This window comes from Oryx dammah, unplaced genomic scaffold (genome assembly GCF_014754425.2).
Source record: "Oryx dammah isolate SB20612 unplaced genomic scaffold, SCBI_Odam_1.1 HiC_scaffold_11, whole genome shotgun sequence".
Taxonomy (NCBI): domain Eukaryota; kingdom Metazoa; phylum Chordata; class Mammalia; order Artiodactyla; family Bovidae; genus Oryx; species Oryx dammah.
In genome coordinates this window covers 22,327,163-22,343,406 of record NW_024070195.1, presented here as the reverse complement: position 1 = coordinate 22,343,406, position 16,244 = coordinate 22,327,163, and the positions used below count along the sequence as shown (strand labels likewise).

Sequence of the window (16,244 nt, the reverse complement as noted above, 5' to 3'; positions counted from 1 at the left end):
AAAGCAGATGAATCCAGCTGGAGCCCAGTGAATTCTGAAATTACCCAGAAATCAACTCAAAAATTCAGCCAGAGAATGATGAAGCTCAACTGAGTAAGGATGAAGGAAATGAACACAGGCAGTAAGTCAGCATGGGTGGTTCTTGGGAAACAGTCTTCTATTTTGTTATTTTCTCTAATATAAGAGCAATTGTGAGTCCCCCTTTCTCTAATAATTAAACTATGAAAATCTGTTATATTTCATTTCCTAGGTAAAATATCAAGATTTGTTAGTCTTCCTTTCAAGTGTACTACAAAATCATTATTTGGGGCATTTTGTCTCATAATTTTTTATCTTGCAAATATCAAATCACATCACTGGAGTTTCACCACAGAGAAAAATCCCTTCATAACTCTTGTTATTTAACTGAATAAATTGACCACCAAGAGTATTTAATACTGAAATGCAAATCTTCCCTTTGACTTAAATCCACAAACAAGAGCAACAGTCATGAATGCAGGCAATGCAAGTACCCCAAAGTTTTTCATTCTCTTGGGTTTCTCTGACCATCCCTGGTTGGAAATGCCACTCTTCACAATAGTTCTTGCTGCTTACATCTGCACACTAGTGGGAAACATCTCGATTATTGTGATATCCAGGGTAGATCCTCAACTTGACAGCCCTATGTACTTCTTCCTTTCCAACCTCTCCTTCCTGGACCTTTGTTTTACTACAACCACCACCCCACAACTGCTGCTGAACCTCTGGGGCCCAGATAAGTCTATCACTTATGGAGGCTGTGTGACCCAGTTTTATATGTTTCACTTCCTGGGAGCCACTGAATGCATCCTCTTAGCTGTGATGTCCTTGGATCGTTATCTGGCCATCTGCAAGCCTTTGAGGTACCCAGTTATCATGCAACAGCAACTCTGTATCTTCCTAGTGGTCATGGCATGGCTAAGTGGTTTGGCTAACTCCTTGCTTCAGTCATCCCTCACCATCCAGCTGCCACTTTGTGGCAACAACAAGGTAGATGACTTCCTGTGTGAGGTCCCAGTGATGATCAAGATGTCATGTGCTGACACCACATTCAATGTAGCTATGCTCTCTACTGTGGGCACTTTCTATTCCCTGGTTCCCTTGTCACTTATTCTTGTCTCCTATGGGTTCATTGTAGCTACAGTGCTCAGAATTCGGTCCTCCGAGGGAAAGAAGAAGGCCTTTAACACATGTAGTTCTCATGTTATTGTTGTATCTCTCTTCTATGGACCGGTAATTAGCATGTATGTGCAACCTTCTTCTACTAACTCCCAGGATAAGAACAAACTAATGTCCCTTTTCTACAGTTTGGTAACTCCTATGCTTAATCCTTTTATTTATACTTTAAGGAACAAAGACATGAAAAGGGCAATGACAAGCCTTCTTGTCTTATTGTACCATCAAAGAAGAGAATAAACATAGCTATTTTTGTGCTTCATACTCTCCATATAGGGCTTGGAAGAGCCCCTGTTCTAAAAGCACTTCTGATTTTACCTCCTCTCAAAATTCTCCCTAAAATGTAGCTTTTTTATACGTAGCTATCATAATAAAATAAAATAAATATGTGGTACAACATTTTAGATGAAATTTATAAAAATATTAAAATTCCTATGTATATAAATTGTGTCTTAGATAGTACTGAAAGACATGTTTTAAAAATATCTCTATGTGACAAATCTTCCAATGTATAGGCACATTTGATGCACCTGGTTGTACTTGCTAGAGGGCTGTTTTTCAGCTTTGGCACACATTACAATCCTTATACTTATAAGGACTGACTCCTCTACAGACCTCCTATATCAGAATTTTAAGAAATCATGTCCAGAAAATTATTTTTTGAAATTGCCTCAGTTAACTTTGAAGTACATGCAGAATTTGTGAGGACCATCATCGGAAAAACAAATTGAGATATCCATTAGAGACAGAGGTCTGAAGGGATCTCAAATATGGGAAAAGGTATAAGCTGACCCTTCCCCTTCAAAATAGGTGACAATTTGCCAAAAGATTGAATAATTTCAAATGCTCCAAGCTTTAAAAGAAAAATGTAAATGCATAAGCAGAAAAATTAAAAACACAACCCGTAGCAAACACTAAGGCAAAAGCAACAATACCAAATTGAATACCTAGACAATATGACTTCCTTAAAATTAACTATTCTATGAAATTCAGCTAAGTACTTCAATCAGTAGTGAAACTCTAATTTATGTGCAATAAAATTTTTCAAAATTGTTTTCCAAAAACTAAATTATACAACAAAGAATTGACAGTTGAATTGTTACTGTTGATTACTAAATTATCGGTATGGGTAAGTAAATATTTAAAACTATCTCAAACAAACCAAAAACAAAAAGAAACCATAAGAAATTACGCAAGAAAACATATGATTTAGAGAATAGACACATGAAACTAAACATAAACAACAAGAATGGCAGTTGAATGAAAACAATAGATAGAGGAAAAATAACTAATAGTCAAAAAATTCCCTGGGAATGAGAGCTTCCAGCCGTACATTAGGCACTCCAGCCCTGGGATCTGACACTGGGAAAATAACCCCCGTTAGCCGGTTTCAAAACCAATGGGGCTTAGATCAGAGCTATAAGAAACCAAGACTCCACTCTTAAAGAGAGCAGCCACAGTCACGCTTACTCTTGATCACAGTGCAGAAGCTACAAACTGAAAACTGCCTGGGCTCTGGTCAGTTTGCCAGGACTGCACCAGCAAGACCCCGGCCCACACCAGCCTCTAGCTCCAGCCCCTCTGGCCCTGGCATTGCTCTCCTCTGTAGCAGAGGCTGTGGCCAATGAGAACATCCACACCAAGAGGGAAAGGAGCTGGCTTGGACCCCAGTCATGCCCTCACCAGGGCCAAGGCAGCCATTGCCAGTGTGTGTATCCATGCTCACACATAAGAGGAGCAAAAACTAGGGAGGAGAACATTATCACTGGTGGGCATGAGGCCATCTTACTGGCATGGCACCAACCACTCTCACCCCAACCCAGCCTCCGACCAAGGCATGCATATACCGGGGGGAAAAGTGAAACCAGCCCAAAAGTGCAACTTCATGCCCTCAGGCCCAGGCAAGGACTCAACCAAGGTAGAGACAACCATCACACCCAAGAGAAACCCAACTCTGTCTGGGTTCCTTGTCTAGCCCCTTGGGCCTTGAACCCACCTCCAAAAGGATGATGAGCACAAGAGAGGTGCTTACTCCCACCTGACTCTACTCAAGCCCCTCCTACACCAGCCATACCTCACACCAAGGTGGTGGCTGCCAGCACACACGGAGAGAAGATGCAGCCCATGCTCCCTTCAGATCCAGCTCTCCTGCTGTAGCCCCTGAGCACACACAGAATGCCTAAGGATGCCTCAAGACCAGGATAGGTAACTATTTCACCTAATTTGATAAAGACAGAGAAAGTTAAACAAAATGAGAAGACAAAATAATATGTTTCAAAGAACATACCTGAAAAAAACCCGAATGAAACGAGATAATTCACCTGATAAAGAGTTCAAAGCAGGAGATCAATCAAGTTTGAGATGGCTGCCCCAGATGGGGACTCAGAGGAAAAAAAAGAGAATACATGGGCAGAGATATTCCCTAGGGAGTGAGTTGCTGGAGCTACAGATTGAGTGACCCAGTACAGGGGTCCTACACAGGGCAGATGAGTCCTCTTGACTGACCAGAGGGTCACTGGGACCAACAGGAGGGCTGTGGGAAGCTTGACTCTGCTGGTGATGAGTGCGCATCACTAGCTTACCCTCAAGGCAGGGCAAAGATGGTGGAGTGAAGACTATTCCAGTGGCTCCAGGGTTTTTGGAGGAAGCCTCTGCACATACCCTGACCCAAGCCAAACAAACACTTCAGTATCACTTAATTCACATTGTAGTGCAGCACTGGATCTGGGTGGTCATGACCAAGAAGAATGCTCAAAAATGGGACACAGAGTTGACTCAGTCCCAGGTTGGCATCTGGGTCAGGTGGTGGCCATTGTTGGAGCTTACTCAAGCATCACACTGGAAACAACCCAGAACTCTGACAGTGGCCAGTTTGCCACAGTTCACACACTGATACATGCCAAGTGTCCATGTGAGCCCTGCCTTCCCTGTGGTGTGGTTCCATAAAAGCATAAGGTGGCAGAAGTTGGGGGGAATAATAGGCTATGAGAGACAAAGGGGACTTGGATCCAAGACTGCATCTGAGCAGAGTGAGGGAAATATTTGCCAGCCCCTGCTCAGGAAGTGCATCAGGGACAGTTTGGATCTGTCTACGGCCAACACAAGCTAAGAGCCTGCTTGGGCCCTCCCTTGCTTCAGCACTTCCCCACTGTGGGGCAAAGGTCCTGGTGTGGGAGAGGAAAAAGCACACTCTTAAAGGGAAAAGAGCCAGCTTGGGCCCAGCCCTCGGGGGTTCTGCTCCAGCAACCTGGGATCAAAACCCACTCCCAATTAGGAGGTGACAGTCATGAGCAGAGGGGAAATCCCACTTCATACCCAGCTCCAGCTTCAGTCCCTCCATCTTCTACTAAGGTAATGGCTGTTAGTACATCCTGAGGAACGAAGTGACATGTATCCATGTCAAATCCAGTTCTCCCACCAAAGAAATCGGGCACATGCAATCCATACAGGGACATTCTCACACAGTGACACTCAGGTAAGACCACAAAAGGTCACTGTTTTATCTAAATTCATAGAGGTTGAGAAAGTGAAGCAAGATGAAAACGCAGAGTAACTGGTTTCAGTTAAAAGAACAGGAGAAAACTCTAAAAAAGTAATGAAACAGAAATAAACAATTTACCAGATAAATAATTCAAAACACTAGTAATAAGAATGTTAACTGAATTAAGGAAAAGAATAGATGAACACAGTGAGAATTTTAACAGGGAACTAGAAACATAAAATATACTTGATCAGAAATGAAAATTTCAAGAGCTGAAATAAAAAAAAAACAGTCAAAGGAATGAATAGGTGGCTAATTGATATAGAATAACTCATAAGTTATCTGGAAGATAAGGATAATGGAAATCACTCAATCAGAACAGCAACAAGAAAAGCAAATTTTAAAAACAGAACAGTTTAAAAGCTCTCTGAGACAACATTAAGTGCATCAATATTCACATTATAGGGTTCACAGAAGGAAAGGGGGGATCTTAAAATGTTTCTGATGAGATTATGGATAAAAATTGCCAAAATATGAAAAAAGAAACAAATATTCAGAAACAGAAAGGACAGAGGATTCAAAAAAGTTGAACTCAAACAGACCCATACCAAGACATATTATAATTAAAATGGCAAAGGATAAAGAAAAAGAGAGAATTGTATTATAAATACAGTCAGAGGGGGAAAAAAGTAATATAAAAGAGAATCCTTATGGGTTCTCAGTTGATTTTTCTGCAGAAACTTTGCAGGTCATAAGGGAGTGGTATGACATATTCGAAATGCTGAAAGGGAAAAACCTACAACTAAGATTTTCTACTGTGCAAGATTATCATTTGGAGTTGAAGGAGAGATAAAGAACCTTTCAGACAAGTAAAGAGTTTATCACAACTAAATCTATCCTAAAAGAAATGTTAAAGGGTCATCTCTAAGTGGAAAACAAATAGGAATCTATAGGAAAGAGAAAATCCCAAAAAGAAAGGCAATTATATAGTAAAAGCAGAAGATTAACTATTTACATGTAGAAATTAAAAGACAAAAAAATTATAAAATAACTGTAACTACAATAAACAATACATGATTAATATGAAGATATAAAATATAATATCCAAAACACAAAATAAGGAGAAAAGGAGTAAAAACTGTAGATCTTTCAGAATGTGTTTGAACTTAAATGACTACCAGTTTAAAACAAGTAGATATAGATATAGATATACAAGCCATAGTAATGACAAATCAAAAACCTACAATAGATACACAAAAACAGGGAAGAAAAGAACGGAAGAATACTAGCTAAAAACTCAATAGAAAATAATAAAAGAAGAAAAGAACCGAGAATAACTACCAAAACAACCAGAAAATAATAAAATAGCAATAAGTACATACCCATCAATAATTACTTTAAATGTCAATGGACTAAATGCTCCAGTGATAAAACATATAATGGATGATTTGATAAAAAAAAAAAACAAGACCCAGCTATATGCTGCCTACAAGAGACTAACTTCAGAGCTAAAGACACACAGAGATTGAAAGTGAGGGAATGGAAAAAGATATTTCATGCAAATGGAAACAAGGAAGAAGCGGTAGCAATACACATATCAGACAAAATGGACATTATAACAAAGGCTTTTCCTATTTTCTAATTCGGCAAAATTTTCACTGTGTTCATCAATTTTTCCCCAGTGCAGTTAGCATTCTTATTGCAAATGCTTTGAAACTTTATCGGGTAAATTATCTGTTTCATTAGGGTCTTTTCAGTTGCTTCTTGTTCTCTCATTTGAAACATATTCTTCTGTCTTCTCATTTTAACTTTCTCTGTCTCTTCAAAATTAAATGAAATCATTACCTACCCTGGTCTTTGACCGTGTTTGTATGGGAGCATCCCTATGCAGTCTGTGTTTGCCCAGTGTCTTTGCTGGGAGAGCTGGGTCTGAAATTAGTCTGAAGTTAGTTCCATCTTCCCCCAGGGACTTGCAAGCTGGTAATGGCTGCCTCTACTCTGCTCACAGGCAGGGCCAGTGAATTGAGATATCTCAGCTCCCATCAAGTGTGTTCACTCTCATTGCCAATAGACATCTCCTCCTTGGTGGGTAATAGCACTGGAGTAAAAAGGCCTGGTGCAGGAACCCAATGTAGACTCTTACACATGCTGGGGTGGTTCTGGCATGTCAGCCAGAGCCCAGAAAGCTTTCAATATGCAGTCTCTGCTATTGATCAGGAGTAAGCATGATTGTGTCTGCACTCTTCAAGAGCAGAGTCTCAGTTTCTTACTCCAGTAAGCTCCACTGGTTTTCAAACCAGCTGAGAGGTCTCCTCTTCCTGGTGTCAGACCCCAAGGTTGAGGTGTCTAATATGGGCCTTAACACCTTGCTCCCCAGAGAGGATACCCAAGCCTGTGATATCCCCCTCTTCTTTCGTGTCTCCTCCTAGGGATGTGAGTCCCAACCAAACTGTTTCTCTCTTCCTACCCAATTGCATATGACTCTTCATTACAGCTTTGGCTATAGTAGATTAGTTCTGCTGTCCCCAGGCAAATTTGAGCAAGAGTTCCTGCATATGTCATTATAGTTTTGATGTGTTTCTGAGAAAGGTGAGCCCCATGCCCTCCCACACCACCATCTTGATCTCCTGAAGGTATTTTTTAAGTTATCACTTTGATTTCTCCTCACATGAAAGACCACTTAATGATTTTCTTTTTCTTCTCTCTTCAACTGATTTTTATGCTCCTTTATTTTATGGCCAGAAATAATTAAATCTTATGTAAGATAGTCTACAAATGAACAAAGTAAGATAGTCAAAGAACTCAGATATAAATTCTCTAGAATCACTTATTCAAGCTAGTTTTGTACTAATAGTATCTTATTTAAATTTATTATCAACAACAAACTATCAGAAAAAGAAATCAAGAAAACAATTCCATTTGCAATTGCATCAAAAGAATAAAATGCCTAGAAATAAATTTAACTAAGGAGGTAAAAGACTTGTACTGAAAACTATAAAACACTAATGAAAAAATGAAGAAGATACAAATAGATGTAAAGATATTCTGTGCTTATAGATTGGGGGAATATTGTTAAAATGTCCACATTACACAAGGCAATCTACAAATTTAATGTAATCCCTACAAAAAGCAATCGCAGAGCTAAAAAGAAATAATCCTCGATATTGTCACTGGTGATTTTGGGGGGGTTCTGACTTCAAAGGTAATGACAAGAGAAGCAAAAATAAATGAATGAGATTACATCAAATTAAAAAGTTTCTGCACAGCAAAGAAAACCATGAACAACATAAAAAGGCAATCTACACAATGGGATAATATGTTTTCAAATTATATATTTAATAAGGGGTTAATATCCAAAATAAACAAAGAATTCATACAATTAGATTGCAAAATGGGCAGAAGTGCTAAATAGATCTTTTTCTAAAGAAGACGTAGAGATGGTATACAGGCACATGAAAAAATGTTCAACATCACAAGCAATTAAGGAAATGCCTATCAAAACTACAATGAGATATCACCTCTCATATCAGAACAGCTATTATCAAATGGATTGAAAATAACAAGTATTAGTAAGGAGGTGGAAAAAAGGGAACCCTAGTGCACTATTCATGGGAATAAAAATTAGAGTAGCCATTATTGAAAATAGTATGATGTTTCCTCAAAAAAGTAAAGATATAACTATCATATGATCCAGCAATTCCACTTCTTAGTATTTATCTGGAGAAAATGAAAACACTATTCAAAAAGATATGCACCTGTATATTAACTGCAACATTATTTACAATAGCCAAGATATGGAAATTGCCTAAGTTAACCATTGATGGATGAATGGATAAAGAGGATGTGGCATATATATACAATGGAGTAACAAAAAATGAAATCTTGCCACTTGAGACAACATGGATGGAACTTGAGAACATTATGATAAATAAGTTAGACAAAGACATATACCATGTGATTTTACTTACATACGGAATCAGGAAACAAATGAAAAAACAAAACAAACAAAAAAGAAAAACATAATGTGCCACTATTATACCATGGTGACTATAGTTAATAATATTGCATTACAAATCTGTAAGTAAATTGCTACGAAGGTAAATCTTAAAAATTCTGGGGTAAATATGTAACATTGCATAGTGACAAAGGGGCTTCCCAGCTGGCACTAGTGCTAAAGAACCCAACTGCCAACTCAAGAGATGTAAGAGATGCAGGTTTGATCCCTGGGTCGGGAAGATCCCCTGGAAGAGGGCATGGCAATCCACTCCAGTATTTTTGCCTGAAGAAATCCACGGATAGAGGGGCCTGGCAAGCTACAGTCCATAGGATTGCAAAGAGTCAGACATGACTAAAGCGATTTAACATGCACGCATAGTGACAAATGGTAAATTAGACTTACTGTGATCATTTTGAAACATATACAAATATCAAATCAGTATGTCATGCAACTGAAAATATTGTAATGTTGCTGTCAATTGTGCTTCAATTAAAAATTATAACAATAAAATTTTTAAAATAAAATAACATAAAAGTAGTTTCCAGTGTGTCAGGAAATGAGTTTATTTTAAAACAAATCTAGTAGTAGAGGACTCTTGCTACCAACCCCAATTCAGTAAATAACTAATTATACGTAAGACACATTTCCATGGAGAACTCAGTCCCCAAAGAACTTTGTCTGCTAACTCATCTGGGATAAGCATAAATGAGCTGTTTGTAAAGAATGCCCAAGAGTCTTAGGAATATAATACAAAAAGCATACCTGCAAAGCAGTCTTGATATTATCTACTACTGTCTTCCTATTCTGGGCTTTTTTCCCTTTTTGCAGCATTGTGTCACACGAAAAACTCACACTTCTGAAGGTAATTCTTAGACACTCATTTGCATACTATAGTTTCTCTGTCCTTCTCTGAAAGTCTGAAAATTCATGTGTGCCTCCACAATTCCTTTTTATTACGTTACAGTCATCAACATAAGGTGAGTAAAAAGACACTTGTTTTAAAGACTACCCATTCTTAGGGAAAGTTGGAATGTGTTTACTTCAAAGTAACTGATATGTGTAGGAAAAGCAGAGAGCATTTCATTTCCTGGAGCCTTCTCTAAATTTTGGAAATATACAGTTTGATGCCTATAGAAAGCAACTAGATTTATCTTTGTAGTCAAACTCAGTCTTTGACTTAAACCAACCTTAAAATCATGTAAATTTTAGTAAATACTAATCTGACAGATATTAAACACCTAACTGAAGTGTGTAGCTTTCATTCAATCATGTGAACTTTTTTAATAAGTAGTCAAAACTTGACAGATTGACTTGTCCACATGTTTCATCCAGATGCTTTGATATCAGATAAATTTTCATTTCTTCTACAATCTTTCCCTATATATAAACTTAAAAATCACTATAAATACAAAGAAAATAATGTGGGATACAAATGATACATAAGTAAGACACACCAGAATGAAAACATTAGTGGAGATTTAAAGGAGAAGTCAAAAGGAATAGATTGTACTCTGGTAAAGTGACTTTGAACACTGGTTTAAACAGTGGAAGCTAAATAGATCCCTATTTATCTTCAAGTGAAAATAGTGATGAAAAACCACTGAAAGTAGATCAAAAAGTAGACTAAAAATTCTTGGAATGTAAGAACTAAAAATAACGAAATATCATGAGAATGATACAAAAAAGATTAGTTACCTAAGAAAGAATTATACAGTGTAAATATACATCAAAAGAGAATCACATTATTTAGGATACTTTTTGTAGTATCTCCAGGGAAATATATGGAGAAATGAAGGAGGCTCTGGGTTGATCATCATTCACAAACAAAACTGCACTTGCTAAGGTGAATAACATATATATAAAATTCCAAATAATGCAGATTTAATACAATTGATGAGATTATACTTGGCGGAACACTATCATGAGAGTTAGGAAAAATTATGGAAGAATTTCTGGAGGATCAAGACTAAAATTACCCTTTTAAAAAAATTGAAAAATGAATCATGGTTAAAAAAAAATTTTAAAGGTAAGTATAACAATGTTAACTGAACAGACAATAGATGTCATATGGTGCAATTATTTAATAATGTGGGCAGATTGCCTTTTTTAATATTTATTTTAACAGCTAAATTAATTCATATTATGCTTTTGTTTCATATATATCTACACAAAGAACTTTCACCATAAAGAGAACTTAGGTCAAGATATATTCCTACATTCGAAGTGTTCTTTTAATACCTTAAATAATGTCAGAGTTGAATAAGTTGTAGCAAACATATTCACTTAGAAAATATCTCTACGTGTGCTTTCTTTGGAATCTTGAAACTCTAAATTTACAGTCTCATTATCTCACTATCTCATTTAAGGAATTAATTGCTTTTTGGTATTTAGAACCTCAATAACCATGATTGGTTAACAACATCTTAAAATATGAGTACTAAAACTTCCTTTGTTATAGGGTTTGGGGCTAGGTATTAAAGATTTAATGGGTGTAAAATGCTTACTGTAATGTTTGGTGCATAGAGCTCTTTCAGGATGAGTTGAAATTATTATTTTATTACTATATTATACACATCTGATCTAGAATTAGTGTGTAAACAAAGGACCATATTCACATCTTAGCCCTGAGTAGCTTTGTGTGACAGCTCACAAGATGGCTTTGAGGATTCAATGAAATAAAGTATGTGAAAACTATGCTTTGCAAGTGTAATTTTGTTTCCCTTGAATCAATAATTAATTGGCAGAGTAACTTGGAATTTTGTCACTGGTATATACTACCTCAACTTCCTATCTGATTATTTTTCGTCTTACAGAAGATAAAGATTTCATGAAACACAATTTAACACTAAACAGGAAATAAAGGATAAACAAAAATTCACTTACTTTTTAAACTTTCTCAAAAACTGCTTTACTCAGCTAGTTGATTTTGTTGTTGCACGTGCCTCATAACTTTAAAAAAAAAGAGAGAGGGAGGGAGGGAGAAGTTCCTTGGTGGTCTAGTGGTTATAGCGCTTAGGATAAAGCATTTTCACTGCTATGGTCCAGGTTCAATCCCTGGTGGGGGAACTGAGATCTCCCAAGTTGCACAGCACAGCCAAAATCTTTAAGAAATGGAGAGCATCATGTCATGAGTATATGAAGTACTTTATGCCTATGAATAATGTCTGCAATTCTGAATTGGAATATAGAATTTCCTCCTGACATCAATTCCCTGGCCTTAAAGGATGTTTGTAGTTATATGCAATTAAGCAAATCAATGATAACCATCCAAACTCTTATATAAAAACAGGATAAGTCCACTCACTGAAGAAAAATTCATACAAGATAGATAACTAAAAATTGACATGAAAAAGCAAATGCCCAGTTTGAACTAAGTAGCTATGCAAGAAAATTTACATTCAAAAACAAATTTTTGAGTATGGAAAAACATACTATATAGCAAAATTCTCTCATTATATACTTCAGGAAATTGACGTGCTTAAATTTCTTGCTCAATTCTAAATTACTAAGATAGATTTGAATTAAACAAGCCTTCATAGTTCCCATGAAGTGAAGTGAAGTGAAAGTCACTCAGTTGTATCTGACTCTTTGTGACCCCATGGACTATACAGTCCATGGAATTCTCCAGGCCAGGATACTGGAGTGGGTAGCCTTTCCCTTCTCCAGGGGATCTTCCCAGCCCAGGGATTGAACCCTGGTCTCTCACATTGCAGGTAGATTCTTTACCAGCTGAGCCAGGAGGGAAGCAAGCCCAGTTCCCATGGGAAAGATATAATTATTCAACTATAATAACATAACTGAATCTGAATAAGGTTATCTTTTTTAGCTTTTTAATTTATACTAGAGTATAGATGATTTACAAGGTTGTGTTAGTTTCTGCTCTACAGCAAGGTGATTCAGTTATACATATTCACATATCTATTCTTTTTCAAATGCTTTTTTTGTTTAGTTTGTTACATAATATTGAGCAGAGTTCCCTGTGCTATAACAGTAGGTCCTTGTTGAATATCTATTTTAAATATAGCTGTATGTGCATGTCAACCCCAAATTCCCTAGCTATCCCTTCCACCAACACTTTCCTCCCTGGTAACCATAAATTCTGAACAAGGCAATCCTGATAATGCTTCCTAGGTTGTCTCCAGTCTGGTCTTCTCCCATAACTATGTCAATGCTTTTAATCTTCTCAATATTTCAGTAATGCCTTGCAGCAGTGTTTCTGATAATGACCCATCTGACTCCTGGACTCCATGCCACATCTACTCTATCAGACACCTGGAGATAGGAATCATGTTAACAGTCTCTTCAGCTAAAATTTTCACAAGCAAAGTATGAAAACCATTACCTTGGAGTATCAAAACAACAGTCACTTATTTAATCCTCACCAGAGCCCGAGGACAGTTATTCCCAAATTTATTAAACAGAGTAGGAAACTGACCTTCAGCGAGGTTATTTGTTTAAGGTAGTTTGCCTTTATTTTGTAGAGTCATGAAAAGTAATTAAGTCACCAGGTGTCACATTCATTTAATTATCTTCCTTCCCAAGTTACTGTACCCAATCTCCTATGACTAGATACATAATTGTACACACCGCATAACTGTGTTTTGTCATTTTTCAAAGCATTTCTATCTTTCCTGCCATTTCCCTGCTATAGGTGAAACAAATTGAAGATAATGGAACTAATTAACAAAAGCCATCCTGAAGAGTTTATTCTACTAGGCTTTGCTGACCGTCCTTGGCTAGAGTTTCCTCTATTCATTATTCTGCTTATAACATACCCCATGGCCATGATGGGAAACATAGCCATCATTCTGGTGTCCAGGTTAGACCTCCGTCTGCACAGCCCCATGTATTTCTTCCTCACCAACCTCTCCTTTTTGGACATGTGCTACACCGCAAGCATTGTCCCTCAGATGCTCTTTAACCTGGGAACATCTAAGAAGACAATCAGCTATACGGGGTGTGCTGTTCAGCTTTATTTCTTCCACATGATGGGGGCCACAGAATGTCTGCTTTTGGCTCTTATGTCTTTTGATCGCTACGTGGCCATCTGCAAGCCTCTACACTACACCCTCATCATGAATCAGCGCGTCGGTATCTTATTAGTGGCCACCGTGTGGCTGGGTGGAATGACCTATGCTGTCTCAGAGGCCACTGTCACCTTACGGTTACCACTGTGTGGTCACAATACCCTGGATCACTTGCTGTGTGAGATTCCTGTTCTGATAAAGACTGCCTGTGGCGAAAAGGGGGCTAATGAGCTCACACTCTCAGTGGTATGCATTTTTTTCTTAGCTGTACCACTATGCTTAATTCTAATTTCCTATGCTTGCATTGGACATGCTGTATTTAAGATTAAATCTTTGGGGGGAAGGAAAAAAGCCTTTAGGACATGCTCCTCCCATTTCATTGTAGTTTTCTTGTTTTATGGTCCAGCCATTAGTATGTACCTTCAGCCCCCCTCCTCCATCTCAAGGGACCAACCCAAGTTCATGGCTCTCTTCTATGGAGTAGTGACTCCTACACTCAACCCTTTCATCTACACTTTGAGGAATAAGGATGTAAAGGGGGCACTGGGCAACCTCATGAGGAGTGTATTCACTTGCAAGTAAGAGTTAGCAGACATCAAATGAAATTATTTAACCACTGAGGTAGGTTTTATAGAGGTTTCTTTAAGAACTCACTCTAGTCTCATATGTCCACAGATCATGTGATGTGCTTTTTGCCAAATATGCCATGTCCTCATATTCCTAGACAATGGTAACTCTTGGCTAATACTCACCAGTAAGGGCATTCTGTGGAAATGTATTAGAAAATCCTTCTATTTTGGTTGATACATACTGAAATAGTAGTTGTAAACATTAAACAAATGTATTATGAATTACAATAAAAACTAATTATTTCAAGTTAAACATAAAATACCGTGACAAACATTCATCAGTGGACTTCCTATGACCATGGCACCTAAGAAACATTTCATCCCTCTCTGCAAGACTGGGCACATCTGAGTGGTCAGCAAGGTGCCACTGTGCATTCAGTATGAGGCTCTCTACACCTTAGACCAACTATGAGTAACACAAGTTTATCAACCTCCATTTATCTAGAAAGAAAGAGAAGTCACTCAGTCGTGTCCGATTGTTTGCAATACCATGGACTGTAGATTACCAGGCTCCTCCATTTGTGGGATTTTCCAGGCAAGAGTACTGGAGTGGGTTGCCATTTCCTTCTGCAGGGGTTCTTCCCAACCCAGGGATCAAAAACCCGGGTGTCCCACATTGCAGGCAGACGTTTTACCATCTGAGCCACCAGGGAATCCTGCTACTAATTCTTTAACAACACACTGTTACTCTAACAAACAAGGTTGCAATGTTTTGTATTTTTAGCCAATGAATGTATCATTAAATGCTAAAATGAATAAAATATATGGACAAAATGTGTGGATTTCTTACTGTTCTTCATACATATCAAAAGCAGCCTTCTGAATCAGTGAGAGAACAAGGAAGCGATATTAATAATGAACTACAACATGGAAACATTTTCATGCATAATGGGAACAGCCAGGAATGTTTTTTGAAACTGTGCAAGAATCAGGATGAAAAAGAAAAAAAAAATTTGCATTTCTAGACTGGAAAGCAACTTGATTAACAATGTGAGTATAGTTTTTATGCTTAGAATCTGTATCAGTAAAAGTTGAAACTGTTAAAATTAGTTCTAAGATTCATATCCAACTTCAAACTCTGTCATAAAAATCTCACATTTTTAATTTTTTGGAGTTATTTTGATATACATTTATTTATTTTAATTGGAGGCTAATTGCTTTACAATATTGTGGTGGTTTTGCCATACATGGACATGGATCCGCCACGGGTGTATATATGTTCCCCATCCTGAATCCCCCTCCCACCTCCCTCCTCATACCATCCCTCTGGGTCATCCCAGCCAGAGTACCCTGTCTGATGCATCAAAACTGGACTGGTGATTCATTTCACATATGATAATATATATGTTTCAATGCCATTCTCCCAAATCATCCCACCCTCTCCCTCTCCCAGTTCAGTTCAGTTCAGTCACTCAGTCGTGTCCAACTCTTTGCGACCCCATGAATCACAGCACACCAGGCCTCCCTGTTCATCACCATCTCCCGGAATTCACTCAGACTCATGTCCATCGAGTCCGTGATGCCATCCAGCCATCTCATCCTCGGTCATCCTCTTCTCCTCCTGCCCCCAATCCCTCCCAGCATCAGAGTCTTTTCCAATGAGTCAACTCTTTGCATGAGATGGCCAAAGTATTGGAGTTTCAGCTTTAGCATCATTCCTTCCAAAGAAATCCCAGGGCTGATCTCCTTCAGAATGGACTGGTTGGATCTCCTTGCAGTCCAAGGAACTCTCAAGAGTCTTCTCCAACACCACAGTTCAAAAGCATCAATTCTTCAGCACTCAGCCTTCTTCACAGTCCAACTCTCACATCCATACATGACCACAGGAAAAACCATAGCCCTCACTAGACGGACCTTAGTCGGCAAAGTAATGTCTCTGCTTTTGAATATGCTATCTAGGTTGGTCATAACTTTTC

The 16,244-nt window shown here is 38.0% G+C and overlaps 2 protein-coding genes across 2 annotated transcripts; both read left to right on the top strand.

Moving 5' to 3' along the window:
• Positions 1–489: 489 nt before the first annotated feature.
• Positions 490–1,434, top strand: LOC120870369 (olfactory receptor 2B11-like). Its single transcript, XM_040250028.1, has one exon. It carries the CDS (start codon positions 490–492, stop codon positions 1,432–1,434), a length of 945 nt encoding a protein of 314 aa, XP_040105962.1.
• Positions 1,435–13,342: 11,908 nt separating this feature from the next.
• LOC120870377 (olfactory receptor 2B6-like) lies at positions 13,343–14,281 on the top strand. Its single transcript, XM_040250037.1, has one exon. It carries the CDS (start codon positions 13,343–13,345, stop codon positions 14,279–14,281), a length of 939 nt encoding a protein of 312 aa, XP_040105971.1.
• Positions 14,282–16,244: the final 1,963 nt, after the last annotated feature.

What these genes read in the sequence shown, in the direction of transcription:
- LOC120870369 (XM_040250028.1), top strand. Translation starts at nt 490, where the DNA reads ATGAATGCAGGCAATGCAAGTACCCCAAAGTTTTTCATTCTCTTGGGT.
- LOC120870377 (XM_040250037.1), top strand. Translation starts at nt 13,343, where the DNA reads ATGGAACTAATTAACAAAAGCCATCCTGAAGAGTTTATTCTACTAGGC.